The sequence below is a fragment of the Drosophila kikkawai genome, chromosome 3L (genome assembly GCF_030179895.1).
Source record: "Drosophila kikkawai strain 14028-0561.14 chromosome 3L, DkikHiC1v2, whole genome shotgun sequence".
In the NCBI taxonomy this organism is placed as follows: Eukaryota; Metazoa; Arthropoda; class Insecta; order Diptera; family Drosophilidae; genus Drosophila; species Drosophila kikkawai.
The window spans coordinates 14,478,390-14,501,449 of record NC_091730.1 but is presented as its reverse complement, the minus strand read 5'-3'; the positions used below and the strand labels follow the sequence as shown (position 1 = coordinate 14,501,449).

At 38.5% G+C, this 23,060-nt stretch overlaps 1 protein-coding gene across 5 annotated transcripts; it reads left to right on the top strand.

Annotated features, from left to right (window-relative positions):
• The first annotated feature begins 2,395 nt into the window (after positions 1-2,395).
• Positions 2,396-7,023, top strand: LOC108075175 (uncharacterized). Of its 5 annotated transcripts, none has more exons than XM_070285952.1 (5): positions 2,396-2,539; positions 4,340-5,210; positions 5,384-5,749; positions 6,759-6,827; positions 6,886-6,956. In XM_070285952.1, exons 2-4 carry the CDS (start codon positions 5,056-5,058, stop codon positions 6,790-6,792), a joined length of 555 nt encoding a protein of 184 aa, XP_070142053.1. In that variant the 5' UTR covers positions 2,396-2,539; positions 4,340-5,055; the 3' UTR covers positions 6,793-6,827; positions 6,886-6,956. The 5 variants fall into 5 exon arrangements, 3 of the variants coding, with proteins under 3 accessions (XP_070142053.1, XP_070142052.1, XP_041631298.1); XM_070285951.1 differs by having other exon boundaries at positions 2,397-2,539; positions 4,340-4,830; positions 4,910-5,210; positions 6,759-6,993; XR_011445020.1 differs by lacking the exons at positions 6,759-6,827; positions 6,886-6,956 and adding an exon at positions 5,806-5,997 and having other exon boundaries at positions 2,397-2,539.
• Positions 7,024-23,060: the final 16,037 nt, after the last annotated feature.

The window sequence follows — 23,060 nt, the reverse complement described above, 5'->3', positions numbered from 1 at the left end:
GTAACTTTACAAAGAAAGAATACCTTTTTATTGGCAAGCCCATTGCTTTAAATACATTTGTTTGTACATTGATATATTTTTTTGCTCTATATGTATGTACATTTTATATATAGAGATATGTATGTAACAGCACCAGCTGCCGGACACAAAGGTAAAGTCAATTAATTGATTCAAAATAAAAGGAAACCGAAAGCAAAACATTCCGAGTTAAAAATTGCTGAAAGAGTGAAAAAAAAAACGTGGGCTCACTTGGCGTAAAAATATTTGTGGGCGTTGGTTAACGTGGGTCAATGGGTGGGCGTGGCACTTGCATTCAAATGTGGCACTCGGCCGTAGTTCAAAAGGGTTTTCCCCCCATTCGCCCCCCTTGTGTGTGTGTGTGTGTGTGCGATGTGTAAAAACGATAAGTGCAAAACTTAATTAAATTTCATTTCAGAAACAAAAAAGCACAAAAATATTTATAAAAGCCAGAGAAAGGCCGAGAGCATCATTCTGACTCTGGCTTCGGCCGAGTCTCTCCCATTGAAGTCCGTTACAAGCGAAATGCATTAAGCCCACGAGTTTTAATTAAATTATTATTAATCTCATTTAACTGCGTGTGTGGGCCTTAATCCCTGCCCTGCACCTGGAGAACCAGAAATTGAGTTTCATAAATAAACAAACCGAAAAGAAGGAAAAATCAAGAGGGTGAAAATAACTTTGACATATACCCACAAAATGGCTTCTATCTGTGCGGAAAAGTTAACTGCCAGCTGCGGTTGGCTTAAAAAAGGCAATGAAGCCATCGAGCGAGCAGTTTGACAGGGGAAATTAGGTCGCCTGAATTTTGAATGAACTCTAATTGTCATGAAAATGCGGCTAAAATTGTCAATATAGCTGGATTCGATTGCCACCGATTCCAAGTCCTGCCAGAACACATACCCACTACCCCTCACACCCGCCCAGTTATCAGCCAAACAATCCACACTCATTATCGATTCGGATTATGCAAATCGACATTCTGGTCCAGTTCATAATCAATTTGCATTTACATTGACACAATTTCTGGCAGATAAACTTTATTTCTTTTGGCTGGAGGAAAATGTTGAGATAATATTGGAAAACTAACAGAAGTTAAGGGGAGGAGCAGTCCAAATATTAAGTTAATAAATTAAATGATATTCAGTTCAGCAAGCCAAGAATAGTGTAGAAATTATATATAAAGTGGAAATGTTTGAAGCACTTTATCCTCTCTTAATAATTTATTTTTAAATTCTAGAAGAAAAAATATATATAGTAATTCCCGATCAGCAACAACAGGGAAACTGTTTTAAATTATCCAGTTTTTGTTTAGTTTGTATTTTCAAATTTAAAAATAATACCTAAAAGTCTTACATTTTATTTTATGAAAACACTATTTCCTGTAGCTTTCAATAGGAATTTAACAATCAAATAAAATAAGCATTGCACGAGTGTTATGTATACAAAAGAATTTTTTGTATGTACAATAAATGCTGATGGGCAAATGTTATTTTAAAAATAGATGATATAAAACATAATATAATCACATAAAAAATATATAAAAACAGAAAAAAGTAGTATTCAGTTTAAAGTTCCCATCATAAATACAACTATAGTACAGAAAGCTAGCAAAACGTTCCAAAAAATATATAAAAATAAGCTCGATTTTCCTAAATAACAAATATTGCATGAAATAACAAAACAAACCATAAGCCAAATATATTCTTAAATTCGGATTGTGGCCATTGAAGAGCTTCCTCATTAGACGCACTTGTTGAACAAAACTACTAAAACGACCATAATCCTTTTCCTTGTTGTCCTCTCCTTCTGCTGATTTCAATTTATCTCCTTGGCTCTGTTGAGAAATCATTCACCTTTCATAAGCTTTAAGTTCTTAGGAAACATTTAAATGCAAATCTATTTGAGTTGGCCTCTTTCAGTGGCTTAGTGGTTGCTAACTGAAATGACCAAAGCCGTGCTCAAGCAAGTAAGCGGCAAGTTCATTTAACTAATAGCCAACAATTTATAACTAGCTCGAACTCCGCCATCTGCCCTGTGTCCCCTGTATCCCTGTGTATTCCTGTATCCCTGTGTATCCCTGTGTGTATCCTTGTGAGGACACACAAACTAATGGCCTGACCCACCTGAACCGCTGTCTCGCCTGCTTTTCCTGCTTTTCTTGCTTTTCCTGCCAGCAAAACTAATCCGCTTAATGTTTTGCCTATCTGCTAAAATATGACCAGCACTGCCCAAGGACCCAGTACTGCAGGACTGCCGGACCAGCAGGATACGACAGCTTCCTTATGTGCTGCTGGAACTTGCTTACACTATTTGATAAGGCGAAAGGAGTCTCCGTCTTGACAAAAATAAAAAGAAGCCCAGGCTAAAAATTGAAATAAAATTGTGGAGCAGTGGGCGTGAGGAAAACTTTCACAAAAAAGTATAACTTAAATGGCCCACAGAGACGGCTGCAGCTACAGATGATAATACGATAAGCAGTTCGTGATGGAAATGTGGAGAAACGGGGACCAGGGACCATGTGAGCCTGCTAATTAACTAAATTGAAGGAAAAACTTTCGCCTTTTCTGTGACTCGAAAGACAAAAGGGGTTCTTCCTAGAGATTCGGCTATGAATTCCCCCAACAAAAGAGCCAGACATGAGTTCACTTGAAGCCCAGACAGCTTCATAAGGGCGAAGTTTTTCAATGTGAAATGATAAATACTTGACATAAAATTAGTTTTTCTGAATGAATATAATTTTTAGAACCCAATATGGTATATTTACTTAATCTTTGACTTACTGGGTCTTGTTTTTCTTTTAAATATTTAAAAAAAAGAACTTAATATATATAATAAATTATTATATTTTATTTTTTATGTTTCTATACTGTATAAAGCTGTTTTTGTTAGTCTTTTCACATTCTTCCATTATCATTTAAATATATATTTAAATAAACTTATCTAATCATGTTCTTGATTGACTGTTAAGACCGTAAACCGCTAAGCCGACGCAATTTTTGGCACAGAGCGTGTGCTCAGCAACTGCGAAAGCCACTATATACCTACCCTGATACCCGCACACTCGCACATCAGCACACACACACCCACACACACACACCGCGTTAAAGGCGAGCAGCTGTGACCGCTTATAAAGCTTTAAATGTGGCACGCAAAGCGCGACCCCGAAATTTGCGTTGCATACTTTGCTGCGCCCAGACTCTCAGCGAGGTGTGCCACATATACAGTTGCGGACAAGATTATAGGAAGGGAAAATCAACGCTTTTTTATTTAGAAAATACCAGGATATGCTAATCTTTAAAGTACATTTATGGTAAAGAATTATTTTCAATTCTGTAAAGGGAATATTAAATGTTAAAAATGGGAACTTATATTGTATTAAGTTTAAGCTGTTTTGAGATGTTTTAAATATATTTTAAAAGTGTTTTTAAGATATTTTGACTTAGTAAATTCAATAAATAATAAAAGTAAATTCAAATAGTCTCTTTATAATGTTGTTATTTGGTTAGACTTATTATTATTCACTATAACTGTATAGTCCACAGAAGTATGTATTTAATTTGCCACAAAATTGTATACATATAGCCGAGAAAAAAAATATATATAACCTAACCAAAAAGCTGAAAAGGCTATGAAAGCAAATTAAAAACTTTTTTTTTTTGGCACGGAACCGGGAAAAGTCGAAACCAAAAGTGGAATAATATCACAGTTGTACTATAGTTTTGTTTTTGTTGCGACTCTAGCTTAACTGCATTTACGATAGTTTAATTTTTTTGCTGTCGGTTAATGGAAATTGGTTGACTTAACAAAGTGTACCGATGACTCTTTTTGAGTGAGTAAATTGATTACAAATATTGTAATATTTTAATTATTTAAATATATGCAGGCAGTTTACTCTTAAAGAGGAGGGAAAATATACTTTTAATAGCCAGAAAATGTAAAAAAATTATTTATAGGACAGAAAAACAGTTTATTGGTTTAGAAATTAAGTAAATATTAAAACCAATTAATTAAAATATAAACACAATTGATATGAACGCAACCAATTAATTTTAATTAATACTTTTGTTACAAAAAAAAACGTTTTTTTGTAGATAATATTAGAAGGTATAAATATACTTTTTTGTAGCATTAAAAAATCTGCTTTATATAAACTTAATTTAAGACTCTTAGATTTAATTGTTTGCTATTTAGCAACACGACTTTAGTTAGCCCTTGATAATCCTTGACGATCCTTTTAGCAATCACCTAGAATTATTAATGAAACATAAATTCATCTTGGAAAAATGTAAAACCAAACTTTATTTTCACAATTTTACAGAAATCCAAAAGAACCCTCTGCTATCAATATTTTCTGCTTTACATACGGAAAATCGATTTAGGGGTTCAATTCATGAATATTTATAAATCAGTTGTATTCCTCGGCATACGAGTGCCAGTATGTGGTCTAAAAATTCAAGAAACTTAACCCGCCACCTTGCCCAAAACAGGGTGTTTGGGCTGATAAAAAGGAACCTCAAAAGCAAATTCAATTAACCCTACAGACCGTAGAGAGCATAAGCAAATACACTCAACCAATACAAATACTCGGACCGAGGCAGTCGGACAGACACGGCTCCTGCTCGTGCTCCTTCCACTCCTGGAAACTCCATTCCGTTTTGGAATCCGGGCATTCGTTGGACCAAGGCACGCGCCAAACTACTGCAAATCCGCCTCCCAGACACACAAGTGGACATGGGACTGGGACTGAGACTGGGAGTGGTAATGGGACTGGGGAGTAACTGGGAGCCTGGCCGACCGCAAGGACACAAAGTAACTAATTATATCGCCTTAACCCCTTGCCAACAGCTTCCTGCTGTGTTTACTTAGCACTCCCTCCGCTCTGGCTCAGCTCATCCCAACCCATTTCACCCCGGAGCATCCCATCCAGCCTCCTCCCTTCGCACGTGGCTGGGAAATCGACCCAAAAAAGTGAAAAAAAAAACTAAACGGCGGAGAGAAAATTGAATGCAAACCCGATATGTTTTTCACATTTGAATGGACAATGGGCAGGAGAGGCGGCAGCAGCAGACAAAGCTGGGAAAGCTGGGAAAGCTGGAAAAGGGGAAACAAGAAACAAATTTAAATGAAATGTGTCAAATGCTGACACATGCCGCGCCTCAAAACTGGAACTCTCTTTTTTACTCTTTTGGGTGAGGTGAAAAGGGGTTCGAAGTGCTAAAGTTTGCCCGGGGTAACAGAAGGGAGATTCCTGCTCGGGAGGCAGACAGAGATCTTCCTTTTGTTGGGAGTGGGGACCTTTCCCGGCAATCACCGTCTGAATGAATATTTATCGATAACAAACTGGCTAACATCTAACCCCCAGACGCCGCCCCAAAACATCAATTCCATTGCCACTCAACACAACGTCAAACAAGCTACGGAATTGGAAGTGGACCCGCCATGGAGTCCTGGATCCTGCCCAGACTTCCTTCATCTGCAATCTCTGGCTGGATGGATGGATGGATGGATGGATGCCAGCTATTATTTGGACAGCACTCGTGGCGCGTACACGAAATGAACATGGCCAACTACAACTACGCAGAGGCGAAGGCAAAGGCGGGCCTGATTTAGAAGGATTTGCACGTTGGCAAATGGCACGAGCCATTGAGCTAACGATCGAAATTGTATCTCGCACGCATCTTTCTGTGCGAGTATCTGCAGATATAAGCAAGCACTGGAAGAAGTGGAGGTAAGTGGATGGAAATATTAAATATATATTAATATATTTAATCCTCATAAATGGAGACGAGACAGAGTACATACATAAGGATATTTTCCGTGAAGACTTGGACAAAGCCTCAGCAGCACATTTTGTCTTTAAGTTTTGCTTGTTAACAAGTCACAGAATTTGTACTTGGGAATTTTAAGAGCTCTCTCAGCAGGAATTGTGATATGGAGGAAGGAATAAGAAGGATTGAGATAGGGACTTTTGAGATAAGGTAGTATTAACGTTAAGATTGTATTCACAAATCTAAAATATATATTTCTTAAGCTTATATTTCCGCAAAAATCTCTCCCCTGCTTTTCTCTCAGTGCATACAATGCACACTTCGACAATCGAAACTGAAGTCCCGAGCGTTTAACGTCAAATAAAAACCAAGTAAATAATTTAGCAGCCAAGGCAGCAGGACGAAGTGCTCCTTGTCGAAGACGTAGAAAAACTTTAGCGTATTTATTTGCAATTTTCGCATTTTAAGCCGATAAAAGGGGGACACAGCAGCACAGAGCAGTGTGTGTGTGTGTGTGTGGGTGTTTGCAAGGGGGGTGTATAAGGATGAGGTCCTGGCGACTGTAACTGTAACTGTATAACTGTGACTGGGTAAAATGACAAGCGTTTGACACAAGCACCGGAATATCCGTCAGTGTGGCGACGAAGCGGACGACACTGCGTCCTGCCAGGAGACGGATCCCCGGGAACAGGATGATGGCGGTGATGGCGAAAAGTGTGTCCTGCGTGTGCTGTGTTTGCTAGCGTGTTACGGCCACATCCATAATACAAAAGGATGCCCCGGCCAAACCGAGCGAGCATCATTTCCCGATGCCATTTTTAGTGTGTGTCTTTCTCCCTCTCTGTCAACTATTCTAATAGTTCTCGCTCGACTGCAGAGCTACAGTTCTCTATAAGTGTGTGTGTGTGTGTGATTTACAGTTGCGCTGATTGCAAGGATAATGCCAAAGTACTCTTTTCTCTCCTGCAGGAAGTCTATCTGGCTCGCTCTCACTCCTCTCTAAAGGAAGTGCCTGCCAAAGCGGATGTTAACTTAAAGGTATTAAGAAATTGAATCAAAGTGGAAATATTATAAGAAAAAATACGTTCTTGCACAGTTGATAGAAGAAGGAAGGCATCTACACTGCAAATATTATCTTGGACAACTTTTTGATAAGTTCATATATGAAATTCTTTGAAAAAAATAGGATTACCAAAATCTCTTATGATTTAAAAAGAATGATCGATAAAAATCTAAAAAATAAAAGAAAATATTTTGATGCATCTTTTAGGTATTTATTAAATTACATTTTTTTTCGCCCAGTGTATATTGAAGAGTAAAACGGAAGGTGGGAGGACGAAGGACTGGCGGCTGCTACAACTGCATCTGCCGTGGCCTAAGTGCCGCTCCGACTTTGAACTATGACGTTGGCTTTTAGTGTATTAAGAAAATGTCAAAGGACCTGGCAGCTCAGGCTCTACTCGAAGATGTAGCAGGTCCCTTGCCTGGCACTGAATTTGGGGGGCAAACTCGAGGAACTAATACATAATAATGCAATTTTGCCAAGGACAACGACAATGAGCAGGTCGGATTCATTTGGCTTAGGCCAAATGCTAGGTAAGAATTTAAAATCTCGAATAGAAAATAAGAGAACAGTAATTGAGGAAAGTATAAAAGTCGGCTTTGGTAAAGAAGCTGGAAAAGGGGGATGCTTGCCGGATTATAACTTCCAGCAGTCAGTTGCTCTGGCGGAAAAATACATGCAGCAGCAGCAGAAGCAGCAGCAGAATCATCGCTGGCACTCAATAAACAGAATAAACAAAAAAGCGAGTGTACCCAGTAAATTCCATAAGCCCAACATAACAATTACAGCCATGTTGGCACACACATAAATGTTGTATGAGGCTCGATTCCCAGGGAAGTCCCGTTCCGAAATTTACCTTCATGTTCATGCATTTATGTACTCCCACCTATGCTATGTATACATACGTATCCTGTACAAAATATATATGTGTATATAAACACCAGGCAGTCCCAAGTGTCCTGCCCTGCACTTAATCTCAATTTGATGCCTATGTGGCATACCCTGTACTCGTCAGTGTTTGAAGTGTACAAGGATTTGGTTTATTCGCGCAGGTGTATGGTAAGTATACGACGAAGGCATAACCATAAATGCTTTTATTACAACTGCCACAGATTTCCTGGAAAATATACTAAGGATTTTGCAGTGCCTCTGTTTTTGATACACAAAAATCCTAAAATTTAACAAGAAAAGCATTGTTATTTTTGAATATATTTACCTGGAACTAACTTTCATAATAATTTGCAAATCAAATAATTAAACCACGCATTGATAGTACTTTAAATAATTGATTTGTAAAGCGAACAAACCTCATCACAAGCTCATAATAAATATGGCTTTTCATTATAAATAACTTATGAACCTTTGGGGGAATTAAAACAATGGAATTATTTAATACAATTAATTATGTGAGCCTAAAGTGGCATACAATTTGATTTAATCAATATTCGGCGCATTGAAATCAAATTCTGATAGATATTCTATAATCTTCTTAGCAAAAGGTATTGTTGGATTCGTAAAGTTCGATTTATCGTTCTTGTTTTATCATAGATTTTCATATGCATTTTTATTTCGGCCATTTATTACAGAGCCGCAGCAACCGCTGGCTATATCCTTTGGTCCATTCTCCATAATCGTATATGCCATAAGCGTATTAACGCAATTCAATTTCGGGCCTGGCCGCCCCCTAAAGGACAGCAACAAAACAGAAATAAAAGCAACAACGATAGGATAACTACAGCAATACGAGCTGGCCAAAACAATGTAGACGGCGTCACCTGCGCAGCGCGACAGGAGAGAGCTGGCGGTGAATTCGGCTTAACTGAATCCTTGATGTCCTTTTCAAATGGTGAAATTAGATTAGGAGAGGTGTGCAAACAAAAAATCAATTGAATACCAATGGGTTAACCTTTCAAGGATTATACAATTCAAAACTTTAGGTAAACCATTGTGTAGGATACTTTTAAGCGCTGTTTTTAAAAACATTTGAATTGCTTGCCAAAAATAATATTAAAAAAAACCTAAGCTACATATTTTAGAAATATTTACATATAAGCCCCAAAAAAAATAACAAAGGTTTTAAAATCTTTTTAAATGCTACCTAAAAGTATGCTATAATATATTACAAGTTTTACTTTGTTTTCCTAAAAGCAAAACCGATTTAAGGATATTTTAGTAAACACAGTTTCCACACAAGTTATTAGATATTAAAACTAAAATTACAATTTTCTAAAAATTATCCTAGGAAACGGATATCTCATAGCATTCCAGGTAGCGCATCAAACGGTAAACGTATTAACTTCCGTTCACTTTTATAGGCACAAGCAAACACACCTACACATACACATATGCCAAACTCAGCTCGATGATGACCAAAGGACACGTATGGGCACCGCCTCCTGGAGGAAAAAAACAACTGGAAAACGGGAGCAAGGGGAGCAGGGAGAAGATCCGTCCCTGGGAGACCGGAGACCGAGGACCCAAACAGGACAGGACTACATATCGCGTGTTTGCCCCATCTCATGCATATGCAGAGGGAGCAGGGGGGAGTGGCGAGGAGCGAACAATTGGATGCTGGCGATGGCGTTACCTTTGGCGTTGGCGTACCTATTCGTATTTTGTGTAGCACAGTGTACCAAAGTGTTGTATAATGACTTTGCACTTTGTAACTGTGAGAAAAGAGGAATTTAATTAATAATTTTAGATGGGCGTTACTTTCTATTGAGCGAGTGTCCTTTCTTCATTAAAAATATACCATGAAATATGCATAAACGAGCTAAAAAAGCTTCATTTTAAAATCTCCAGAAAATTGGCCCAGAAATATGCAATAAAATATTTTTCTTCACATTTTACTCTTTGTAAGCAAACTTCTAAACACAATTCTTAAGAAAGTTCAAAATCAAGATAATTTTTCAGACATCCCTAAACTAATTTTGATGATTTTGATCCCTACTTTTAGACATTCCAAATTATTTATTTAAAATTTGTAGGTTTTCTATCAATCTTCCTAATTTTTCTCACTGCATTTCAGGTTGCTGTGCCTGACACTGACAGCCAAGGGCCTGTTCAATTTTGCATGGCTACCTTCTTGGTCAACAGATGGATGCCGACCTGTACGTGCACTGCTCTTGTGCTGGCTCGTTTCCACTTTGGCTTTTCGTTTTTGTTGTTGGTTTTTGTTTTTTTTGTTTTCCATTTACCGTTTACGGATTCCCTTGTTCCTGGCCACCGTCCGTTTTTTATGGGTCACCGGAGCGAACGCTCACGAACAAAACGAAATGAAAATATTTGTCTGTTGTGCGTTAGACGTGTTCGATTGTGTAAGAATCGGATTGGACCATTTGGAATGACGCCGATTTTGAATATGTGCTCAAAGGGTTAAGCGTCGAGTGGCAGCGTTGGTTTGTCTTGACAGCGGAACAGATTAGGTTAGGCAGAGGGACAGGTGTCCAGGTGAACATCAGGGTGCGTAAAATATTACGCATAAAATATGTCACAAAATAAATTAAATAATAGAATATAGCATACGATTTAGAGGAAAAAAATTGGATTTCTAAAAGTCACTTAATCGTATGGTTTTCTGTTGTATTTCTAATTTTAGAAACACATTGTTAAGCCTACCTTATCTTGTCTTAATGTTGAATAAAACTCATAAATATTTCTTCACTTGATTATACTCTTATTTTTTATAAAGAAAATCCCCTTTTTAAAATAAGTTTGGACCAGAAATTCATGCTTTTAGTCAATCAAAAGGTCTTTTAATTGAATTTACGCAGACTAAAGTTATAAGTTTCCCAACAATTTTATAAACCCAAATTGTAATTAAAATGTAATTTAAATTCCCTATATATCTACATTTTGAATTACTTATTTACAGCTCCTGTCTGTGTCAAACAGCCATCATTGTGCTGAAAACTTGAGCGATAAAAGTTTATTGAACCAACTCAAAAGGGAGGACGGCAGTGGCAGTCCCAGTGAAGAAGTTAAGATTTAAATCAACTTATGAAACCTTTCAGCTGGTTAATCTTGAGACACCCGGGGGAAGAAGCGACAAGGATGCGGCGGAGACATGCCAACTAAACTTATCAGTCGACTTCCGGTGCGAATGTTTCTGCTTGTGTGTGCCACAACAAGACAGGACAACAGAACCACAGTGACAACGAGGCACCCACATGGTTGTGCATACTTGGACACCCACAACCACATCCACATCCACAGAGTATGCCAGCCAATATCCTGGACAGTGCAAACAGTGCCCGGACGATCCTCCCCCTCTCCTTTCTGGCCATGTAAACCAACTAATGAAACTGTCAACTGGCCACAACAGCCGGGACAAGGGAAAAAGGAAGCGGAAGGTGGATTGAATCCAGTGCTGGCCGCTTTATCGTCCTGCCTTTCACTTTTTCACTTGTCCTTAAACCAAAACCACCCATCCACTCGTTGATGAGCAACAGGCTGAGCCTAGCGATGGCTACTACATGTCGATATATCGAAATTGCTTCGATAATGTGGGTGAAATTCGATACGATTGATTGATTTATCGATTTTATTGATTTACTTATATTTTATGGATAAAAGCGAACAATGAACAATGATAAATGTTATCGGATATTTTCTACAAATTAATGAAAGTTGTTAAAGCTTATGAATAAGTTTTTTGCTTATTAATATTTTGGTATTCTATTTTCGATACTTTCGATATTAATATTGCATTTTCGATAAACATCCCTAGAATGAACGAGGTGGCTTCATTAAAAGTGAGCTCGCCACCAAATTGATTGCCCTGCCCGGTCATCGTTTGATTAGCACTCGAAGCACTCGAAGGCTTAAAACTTATCAGCTGCCGGCCACGAGAGCAAAGTATCCGGCCAAGACAGAGAGAGAGAAGAGCCACCATGGTCACCACTTCTTTCACTTTTTCTGTCTCCTTCGAATTCCCAATGAAAATCCAATTTGGCCCGGACAATGCCTGGTGGTGGCCAGTGGGCTGCTTGAAATTTCCATGTGCCCGCGGTATTTTTAGCCCGGTCATAATCGCCGCTCAAGTCCCGGGCTGAGTCGTGAGTCCCGGAGTCGGTTATGAAAATGGATTTTCCAGCCATTCACACACATATGTCTATTATGCATAAGCCCTCGTCTGCCTCCGCCTCCCACCTTCCCCACTCGGTCGCAAAACGGAACAGCTGCTTTTATGCGATATGTAGTGCCGCTGCCTATCCGAAATGTTCCAGTCACTGCCTTAACCAGATGAGGCTACTCGGGTTCGCTCAGTCCCTTTGCCAGGCGATGCGATGAAGCAGCAGAAAGTGTTCTGAGTTTTCAGCTTAGAAAAATCCTCTTTGCCCCCGCAGATTTTTGGTATTATTGGAGCAAGGATGCTCCTGTCCCTGTCTCTATTCCTATATCCTTGTGAGCTTACATTTTTATTGGCTAAAGGAAATTGATGGTGTGAATAGGCATTTGTGCTATTGGGTATATTCAGCTAATAAGGTTGTGAAAATTGTGGTATATGTTTTGAATGTCTATATTTCTAAGGATATTTAGTAGCATAATCTTAAAGGTTCAAAGCTGGTGGGGTTTTTTATATAGAAACAGCTTTACTTTGAGATCTCTTACCAAACAAAATTCTTGTAATAGATATTCTATGATATTATATGTATATAAATATATATTATATTATATATTATTTTATTTGTATTATAATTCTATTATAATAATTTAAGGAGCAATGTCTATATCTTCTTTGAAGGATTTCCTTTAAGATTTATTATTATTTTAATAATATTCCGGCTTTGAGATCTGTCAGTATTAAAAAAATATGTAAAATACAACGATTAAGCTGGCTTCTAAGAGTTTCTAACCTTTTTAACAGGTTAACAGGTTATCAAAAGAAATTGTAGAGTTTCTGGTTTAAAGCAACTAAAACTTTGTAATATAAAGCATTACCACTAACAAGTATATACATTTTCATCTCTAAAAAATAGTCAAAGGGTATTTCGGCTACGCCTCGTTATTGTCCTGGCACTGGAAATATGTGTGTTATATGGGGCTCAACCTTTGCGCGCATGCAAATTTATGACAGGTGGCAATGGGCTGTTGGCTGCTCTGCCTGCTAGCTGCTGGATCCTGGCTCCTAGCTCCCAGCTCCCAGTTCCCAGCTCCCAGCTCCTGCCTCCTGGCTGCTGGGGCTGTGTGGAAACAAAGATTCCTGGAGGTGGGCTGGGAGGCGGTACAACGGATATGTGCGGATATGTTTTGCCGCTCGAGTGAGCGCTTGTATGTGTGCTGCTTTTTTTCACCGTGTGTTTCTTGCATAAAATAAAAGAGTGGCTTTGTATGTTATGAGCAGGGGTGGCAGTGGGCGTTGGGTTGGTTTTTTGTTGGGTGGTTTGAATCTGTCAACACAGACACACACACACTCGCATCGGAAGCATTTGTTTGCTCATGTTTGTTGCATGTGTTTGACGTTAACGCGACACAATTAAGTCGCTGAAGTGCGCCTACACACGTATAGACACAAAAACACACACACACACGGACGCACCAATATACATGCATGCCAGTCAGCCATTACACATTTCAATTTTGAAGTGATGGCAGAGAGTGGGTGGGAGAGAGAGAAAGGAAGATGAGCTGGCATCTCTTTCTAACATAACTTTCTTAATGAAATTTCAATTTATCTTCATCTATGGTTGATAGAAAGAGAGAGACAGGGTGAGAGTGAGAGCAAGTGAGGGAGAGACAGAGAGCGTCAAATGGAGAGGGAGAATAAGAGAAAGGATATGTGAGCATGTAAATTACATTCCCTATTGCTATTCTCTCTATCTCTTTCTATAAATGTGTTTATGCCTCAAACTATGAGGATCAAAGTGTTCATGAATTTATACAATTTTATGGGAAAATACTAAGAGAAAATAGTGTAGTTTGGTAATATTGATAGTTACTTTTTCCCCATAATGTGAATTAATTTAATTTAGTATACAACATTTTATAAGATCACGATATCATACAAGGTATAAACCCAGCTAAATCTTCAACCTTCTCCATCCCTCTTCTTGCTTCACTCTCGGATTTATAATTGAAAGCATTATATGCACACATTTTAATTACACGATCTGAAAGGATTATGATTATGATTACGATTATGCACATAAAAATCTCCAGGGAATTGCACTGCTGTTGCTGCTGCTGCTACAGAAAAAAGGCTTTAAATGCCATTGAGCGAGTGAAAGTTGAAGAAGACCTTAAAGGGAGTGGGTGGGATTAAAGGTGGCATAATGTGTACTCTTCAGGGGAAATCAAGCTTGACTTGGGCGCTGCCATTGAGTGGTCATCAAAACCAAAGCCAATGACGTCCATGGCTTTCATAACCTGGTGACCTTTTAAGGACTCGAGATAAATCCAAATAATTGCTGGATGGCTCTTAACCTATTTATAACTGTTATGAGAAATTTTTCAAGATAATGAGGGGATTAATTGAAAGGCATTTTCATATTTAAGTTTTATACACAACTCACAAAGGATTTTATAGAGATGCATTTCTGTTGAGAAAGTTGAATTATTTTATTATCTGTTGCTTTAATTACAGCAAATTATTTTCACTACCCCTGATAGAATCATTAGATTATTAATCATTAAAGCCTCAATGAGGCCCACACTCTTTCCAGTCATCCAATGACTCATCACGGAACAACACAAGAATGGCCGTCATCTAATTGCAACTTAAAACGACCATCCCGGCGACACATTGTCATTTAAAGCCAGTTTTAAGCACACACATGGTCTAATTAGCAACTCATTAGCTCGCCCGTCGATGCAACACAATGTCGCAATGCCAGCTAATGGCAGGGTGCTCCATGGGATCGCAGATCCCAGGCGGGGGCTCCGATGACTCCGTGGGGCACGTGGGGAGAATCAATGCTTATCGGCAGAGTGCAGCATCACCAGCAGCAGCAGCAGGAGAAAAAGCCCGACAGGCAATGGTAAAGGCATGGGACGGAAGAGCAAAGTTTATTGTTTCAAACGGGTCGAAATAAAAGTCAGCTGTGAGGAATTGTTGCCACCGACCTTCCTTGGGACATAATGACATTTTCAGTTGGGCTTTGTCGGGCCAATGAATCAGTGTATCAATAACACACTGTCAAAAAAATTTCATTTTAATTAAAATATAACTAAAATAAACTAAAATATTGCTTTTATATTATAAGGATTTTATTGAACTTTCAGATCTTTTTTCTAGAAGAAACTATTTGTAATGTTTTAAATAATATATAGACTTTATACTTAAACTCTTTTGGTTCTATATATATTTGTATAAGATTTGTTAACAAAGAAAAAATAACATTGGTTTATTTATCATTTAAATTTCTTACTTTGGTTAACTTCTTTGTCTTAGTTTAAACCAATTTTGATTTAACTAATTTTCAAAAATATTTGAATCATATTTTAAACTACTTGCACCTTCAGAATTCACTCTTGTTTTTGTACCTGTGCACTGGAACAGCTCCCACATCCACAGCTGGAGAAGAACAGTAAAACCAGAACCAGGGGCTATCGGATAATGTGGTCAATGAATGTCATATGCAAATGGTCAAAGCTTTGCCCTTTCGCTGTTATTGTTGTTGCCGCTGACTCTCTGTGGCAGCAATTTCCAATTATCGATAAATAAGTGAAGTGAAGAGTTGGCAAAATTGTTGTCATAAAAAATGGCTTGTAAATTCAGCAGCTGTGTGCATCCGATGATGATGATGATGACGATGGGGACCACGGCGACAAGGATGGTCAGGCAAATTACAAAGGGAATACAAGGAAGATGCAAATATTTAACATCAACTCGAATTGGTTTTACGCTGGCTTTTAAAGACAATAATAAACATTTACGGTAAGGATTGGTGAGGTAAAACTAGATTTTTATATTTATATTTCTGTGATTTAAAAATAAAAAATGATTAGGAATTTACAACAGCTTTTCAATTAATTTCTCACAATAAAGTAATTATTAAATACTTTTTTATTATTATTAAAATTGCTGTTATGTCTGTCATCCCTATAGACCCAAGAACCATATGGAGATGAGGTCAGATACTTACTCCTTGAATGAGCCAAATGAGTTAACGGGTTGCGGAGCAAAGGACATGGCAGCAGGACATTTACCAAGTCGATAAACAAAAGGAGCAAACTTTGGACCTGCCAGCGGAGGTCCTGTGCACATGAGCAGACGTTTTAATTTTATCGAACGGATGACAGGCTGCTGGACAACGGGACAGCGGGACAGCACACCGAAGGACACTGGCCGGACAGAGCCAGGACCAACATCGAGCCTTACAATTGAGCACGCTTGGCGGCGCAAATAAGTCCAGTCCAGTCCAGTTCAGTCCAGTCCGGAGGCAGGAGGCGTTGCCCATTGGACGATGACAAAACCGTATTGGGAAATGTGGGAAAAACCCCGGCACATACGACGACGACGAGCGTCTGTATGAGCCGAAGGTGGGGATGCATTTTACAAGCCGTTGCTCCTTAATTTAAATATGTTTCACTGCACAAAGCTAAATTAAAATGTATTTATAAAGCGCACAAAGGCTGTAGGGGGGTTATGGGTTGGAACAACCCTTCTTTTAATGACTATTTTTATCAATATGGTCGTGCGCTCACCTTGCGAGTGCTCAGCCCAGCGTTAAGTACGAAATCCTTTAATAAGGCTCAGCTCGTGTCACCCAGATCCGTGGTTCCTCCTACCCCAAAATCCTCCCCCGGATCCCGCACTTCCTGTTCCTGTGTGCACTTGCTTCATTTAACCAGCTCCCGCATCCGCTCGCTAAACAGTGTCAACCGCGAAGCCAAACCAAAGTCCCGCCTTTGCGCCCAGAGCAGCCGCACCCACACACAGACACACTTTTGGACACTCAAACGCGGCGGGGCATTATGGGGGCCTTGGGGTTAAGGGGCTGGGCTGCCCCGCGGGTAATTAGCGACCGAAATGTACCCCCAAACCCCCTCCTGCTTTGTGGTGAAAATGTATGTCGATAAGCGGAGGAAAACCTTCGGCAAAGGATGCCCAAATTACTTATTCAAATTAATGAATCATTGCTGTCATACAGGAAATTCTGTTTACGACTAAATAGTTACAAGAAAATGCTGACAACTAGACAGAGTTTAAATATGATCTTAAGGTTTGGCTTGAGCATAAAATATATTTATTTATAATCAGATATATGTCCTTGTTTAGGGATTTTTTTCTGCGTGTTTACTAATCATTTTTGAGGAAAAATTTCTTTTTTAATGCCTGAAAAAGCGATTATATTTTAATTTTTTTTTTTATAAGCTTGAAAACATGAAGTTATAGGTTGTAATTGATTTCAAATAGAGATAAATATTCTAAAGGCGTTAAAGGCAATTAAAGCTCACTATACTTCTAACATATTTTCCATTTATAGAACCATTTTCCCAATATCACATCCCTTTTCCTTTTCCTTTGCCCAGCCAAAGCCTGCAAGAAACGCAGTCAATCGAGCATCAGTTCCAAGCAATAATCCCAACCTCTGTGGCCATCATCCTCACCGACAGAAAGACCGACTCAATAAGCACCTTTCAGGGGTGCCCGTAAGGAGCACTGGAGAGTTCAATTAGCGGCGGCCAAGCCAAACAGAAGCAGCCCCACAATTAGCACCGAATCAACGGCGATCCATGACTTAACCAATCCCATGGCCACGCCTGCATCCTGTAGCTTTGGACAAACTATTGTGGCCGGCAAGGAGGAGGCAAGGAAAAAGGAGATTTTTCACAGCCATTTGCTGACTCGAACACCTTGGTTACACTTGTAAAAATAAGAAGGAATTGCTTAACTTCAAATGTTAAAAGGGATGCAATCTGAATAAAAATAAAGTAAAATAATTTAAATGATTTAAAAAGCTTGAATAGAAAATATAATAAATATAAATAAAATTAAGGAATGACTATTGATATATTACAGATTACTTTCTCTTTAATAATTTCCCGATACTTTATTTATTAAGTCTCATTTTCAGCTTTATTTTCCTGATTTCTGCTAGATTTGAGTTCCAAGTGCATTATGTGGAGCCCGCAGGAGGGGCTTTGCCTGTGGTCTTCGCCGAGTCAGAGTCACATTCAGATTTCCCAGCCAGAACCGGACACGGAATCGGTATCAGAATTGCAATCGGAATCCGACTCGGCCAAAGCGAGTGTGGGGGCCTGGCTAAAACAAGCTGAACAGCAGCCGGGTCAGGCCGGCTTCGTGGCCGCTTAGGTTAATTTCCCTTTGATGATGATGGCATGTTTTGCGCGACCATTGAAGCATGCAATGGACTGGCTCACTCCAGCAAACAGCAAAGCCAGTGGAAGCACAAACGCAAGCAGAAGCAGAAAAGCAGAAGCACGAGCAACTCGGGCGGGGTAAATGAGTAAATGGTAAATGAGTGCACGCTTGAATAGTTTACTCCTCCCTGGAAACTTTGGCCCGGATCCCTTGGCCGGCTCCTTTTGGTCTGCAATAATTCTACGGCTCTGAAAAAAAATTAACTTTCAGTGGCTTCATAATAATCAAGCTTAAGGTTTCCCCTCTCAACTCGATATAATTCTTCTTTATTTTGATATTTCCCCATTTTTTTTTTGCGTTTCTATCCAACCGGCCTAGATGGAAAATGCGCAAAAAGGCCAACTCAGCGGCCGGCAAAATTGAATTAGAGTTGAAATTTAAATGGCAAAAGGCAGGCCTGGAAAATAGAAGGAAGCCGCGTCGGCGGTGGCACGTAGCCCGTCCTTGTTTGTATATTATTTATTTTAATGATTGTGATTACCCGAAAAAAGGGAGCCCACTACCGAAACTCAACTGGGCGGAACACAGTTTCTTGTGTTTCTTTTTGGTTTTATTTCTTTTTTTCCCCTATTTTTTCTCCCATTTTTTTCTGGTTTCTGGCCGTCAAAGCTCAGCCCAAAAGCGTGCTAGGAAATCATTTGAGAATGGCTTGGCTGGGCAGGCGGAAAAAGGGCAAACAGGGGGCGAAACTTAAACTTTGATGGCTGAATGCGAAACCATGTGAAATATTAAGGGGTAATTTGTCACGAAGGATACAGGCAGAAGGATAACAATTGCAGGCATGTATGCAATTTTTTAACCCAAGAAAATCAGGGGTTAAAATAAAAATAACCTTAGGCAGGTCATGTTCGCAAAAATAATGATTCTTTGTAAAATTTAATTATAAGAAATTGTTTTTAATTCTTAGCCAGCATTTTCTACCTTTTACACAATTAAAAAAAATAAAAGTAGGAACTTAAACATAAAATATGTACATTTTTAAAAATTTTTTAAATATATTTATAATCTGTTTAAGTAAATAAAATCAAAATGACTTAGAAATTAAATATTTAAATTGAATATTTTATACTCAGAAGATCTTAAATTACAAAAATATATTTTATGTACTAATAAATATTTTAAATTTGACCATAATTTAGTTTATATAATTTTAAAAATATATTAAATACATAAGTTAATGAAAAATTACTTTTTTTCACCTCTGAATACCTTTAATTTCAGATTAAATATAAATCTCTAATATTTTTTATCTATCAATCTTAGCAAAAAACCTTCTTTATATTCACTCCCTTGCTTACATAAATCCCTCTTAATTTTTTAAAATATATTTCCCCTACTTTAATCCCCGGAAAAGGTGAATTTTCATGCCATAAGTCTCTTTTGCAGATTATATAAAATATCTGCCGAAAGAAAAAAAGAAACGCTTTCCAACAATGGGTTTCAATGCACATTCAACAAATGTTTAGTACTTGCCCCAAAGCTTTTTATGATTACAGACACATCATAAAAACCCAATTTAGACCAGTCACGCCTCCACACCCTCCACACCCTCGGCAGGCAGGCAAACAGCCCCCCCTCGTCCATGGGATATTGACTGGGAATCTCAGCTGCGGAAATATTGAAATCTAAAAAGCAAATAATTTAATTCGCTTAAACTTTCAGCCTGAGTCAGGATCAGGATAGCGACAGGTAGTGTTGGCGAGGGGATGTCGGGGCATAAAGGACGGCATAGACAGGGCTCCACGGCTGTTGCCACACATCCGGAGTGAAGGGGAAGGGTGGGTATCTGGGGAAGAAAGCCACAGCCGCCATCAAATTTGAATTCGCAAAATGGGGAGGAAGGAAAGGACGGGGGTGTTTCTGTCACGCATTACCTAGGAACTCGGTTGGGGGCGAGTAGAGGAACATGCCTCCAACCCCCGTAAGACACTCAACGTTTTTAGAGCAAGCTGTCAAGGCACAGGACACACACACAGGACACGGGCGTAAAAGTGAGACACACTGCGAGAATTTAGAAAAAGAAAATTTTACAAAATGAATTCCCATTTTAATCTTTTTATAAAGATTTAAAATAATGCAGTCTAAATATCATTTGGAATTTACTTTCCTGCCCGCTTCTTGTATAAAAAACATTAACTTATTTACTGTTAATTGCACAGGTACACAGCCAAAAATTTCCACGAACCATTTCAAGTTTTCCATGATATTTGGGTGCTCCTGAGTAAAAGTCCCATACAAAATTATTTTCCATCACCTACAGGTTCCGCGGTATACCTAAAAATACAAAAAACCTATGTTTGCCGACATTTTGAATTACGTGGCCTATATAATTGGACTTACCTTTATTATTTTTGGTAGGACCTACTCTCAAAACATCACGGCACTACTAAAAAATAGTCCCAATCGTGAACCATTGCCCATGTCTTTGGAATTCGACGCCAAAGTTGAAACTCCCAAAATTTTCAACATTTCTGTGATGAAAAAACAATTCTGAGAATTAAATCTTATATGGAACTAATTTTAAATATTCATTGAATCTATTGTTCATTGTATTCTTTAATTTCGGTTTAAAGCGTTTTCATGAGGACATTTTATTGGATTTATTAAACGAATAAAACAGCCATTTTGGATTTATTATCTACTCCTATTTGCTGGCAAATTTCAAATAAGTCAAGGCAACCTATAAAATAGTAGCAGATATGTTTCTTTTTATATATAATATAAATTTAGTTTTATATTAAATAAAAAGGTCTTCCGAACATAACATTTTTAAGACAGCTTAGTAGCCAGCCATAATCCTTACATATTTAAGTTTAGTCAAAAAGAAAAAATGTATATTATATATAAAAAGAAACATATCTGCTACTATTTTATAGGTTGCCTTGACTTATTTGAAATTTGACAGCAAATAGGAGTAGATAATAAATCCAAAATGGCTGTTTTATTCGTTTAATAAATCCAATAAAATGTCCTCATGAAAACGCTTTAAACCGAAATTAAAGAATACAATGAACAATTGATTCAATGAATATTTAAAATTAGTTCCATATAAGATTTAATTCTCAGAATTGTTTTTTCATCACAGAAATGTTGAAAATTTTGGGAGTTTCAACTTTGGCGTCGAATTCCAAAGACATGGGCAATGGTTCACGATTGGGATTATTTTTTAGTAGTGCCGTGATGTATTGAGAGTAGGTCCTACCAATAATAATAAAGGTAAGTCCAATTATATAGGCCACGTAATTCAAAATGTCGGCAAACATAGGTTTTTTGTATTCTTAGGTATACCGCGGAACCTGTAGGTGATGGAAAATAATTTTGTATGGGACTTTTACTCAGGAGCACCCAAATATCATGGAAAACTTGAAATGGTTCGTGGAAATTTCACAAAGTTTAATTTTGTGTTCCTGTGTTGTAGACACTTTTTCTCCCAGTGTACGTCCCGGCTGGTTTCCTGGATGGAGCGGACGACAGCGTGTCCATGTCTGCCTCTGCTGTCTCATTTGCTTTCAATTTTTATTTGCCGTGTTACAACCAACACGAAGAATGGCGAATGGCAAGGAGGCAGGCCATGCCGGTGCCACCACCTCCGGGAAAGCGGAAAAGCTGGGAAAAGCGAGCAACGGCAACGAGAACTACCAACAAAGTTGCCCGTGAGGCATTTGACGCGTCGCAGAGTTTTGCCTCTAAATGCTTTTGGGCCAGCACTTTAGTGGCAAAGGAGGAGAACGAGGAGGAGGCATTGTTGGAACTTGGACAGGTCCTGCTGCTCTCCATTCCGTTCCCGCAGGCCGCTTCACTTTAGCAGATAATTTTCACGGTTGTGTTTTGATAATGATGATGTGGAAATTTCGTTGGTTTTTTACGATGCATGGGCGGGCGTCTCCCGACCTCGCGGGGCGTCTGTTTGACCGGGATTTGCTGTGACACTTTTCTGTAAACAGTTTGTCAGATTCCTGGGAAGGCTGAAGGTAAAGGAAATTTAGCCTTGCCCAAGTGGTCAATTAAAAATCATGAAAAAGTGACAGGATATTTAGGGGGAAGGCCCAGCAAACATTGAACGAGGAAACGTTGTTTATTTATTAAGATGGAAACACTACAAAAAATTAGTTTCTGTGGTTAAATTAAAAACCTGTGAAATAATTTTAAAAATAAGTTTATATTTGAAATATATAAATATAAGTTTATAATTTGAGTAAACATTATTTTATTTTCAACCTAAAATTATATTTACTATTTTATATTAACTCCAAGCATTTAGGGGATGCATATTTTCTTGTCATTAGCAAATATTAATTTAATTTAAATGTTTAAATTGCATTTTAAAGACTTTAAAAGACGTTCAGTGTCAAAGGACACACGACTTCCCTCTGCTTGTCTTACTTTTATCTCTCTTAGTCTCATCGATAAATTCCTGGGATATCGCTTTCTTGCCTCTCTAACAGAATTCCTGCTTAAAGTTGGTCACCAACCAATCACTTTAGGATGAAGTGTCCCCATCTTGGCTCGGGCTAACTTCTCCGTTTACATGCCATCAGGTTTCTTCAAATTTTATAGCCCGCGTTGTCCTGCCTTCCTTGCTTCCTTCCTTTATGCCTTCCAGTATCCAGGTGAGTTTTGATTACCGTTTGAGGAGCTGCATTCGAAATCAGTTTTAGTTTGCATGTCCTTTGGCGCATAAAACGGAATTGAAATTGAATTTTCCTTGGTTGGGACACTTTGATGTTTTATGATGTTGTTGTTGTTGTTCATCCTAAACAAGGATAAACAGCAGGACAAAGGCACAGGCACACTTGAAGCTTTTTGGGGGCATTTAAGGCCGACTCCTGACTTTCAGATTTGTCCCCGTTTGACTGGCTAACTGACGGAGTGACGGACT

Coding starts and splice junctions, on each gene's coding strand:
- LOC108075175 (XM_070285951.1), top strand. CDS start 5,056: ATGGACAATGGGCAGGAGAGGCGGCAGCAGCAGACAAAGCTGGGAAAG. Junction 5,211..5,383: donor TCTCTTTTTTACTCTTTTGG/GTGAGGTGAAAA, acceptor TCTAACCCCCAG/ACGCCGCCCCAAAACATCAA. Junction 5,750..6,758: donor AAGCACTGGAAGAAGTGGAG/GTAAGTGGATGG, acceptor TCTCTCCTGCAG/GAAGTCTATCTGGCTCGCTC.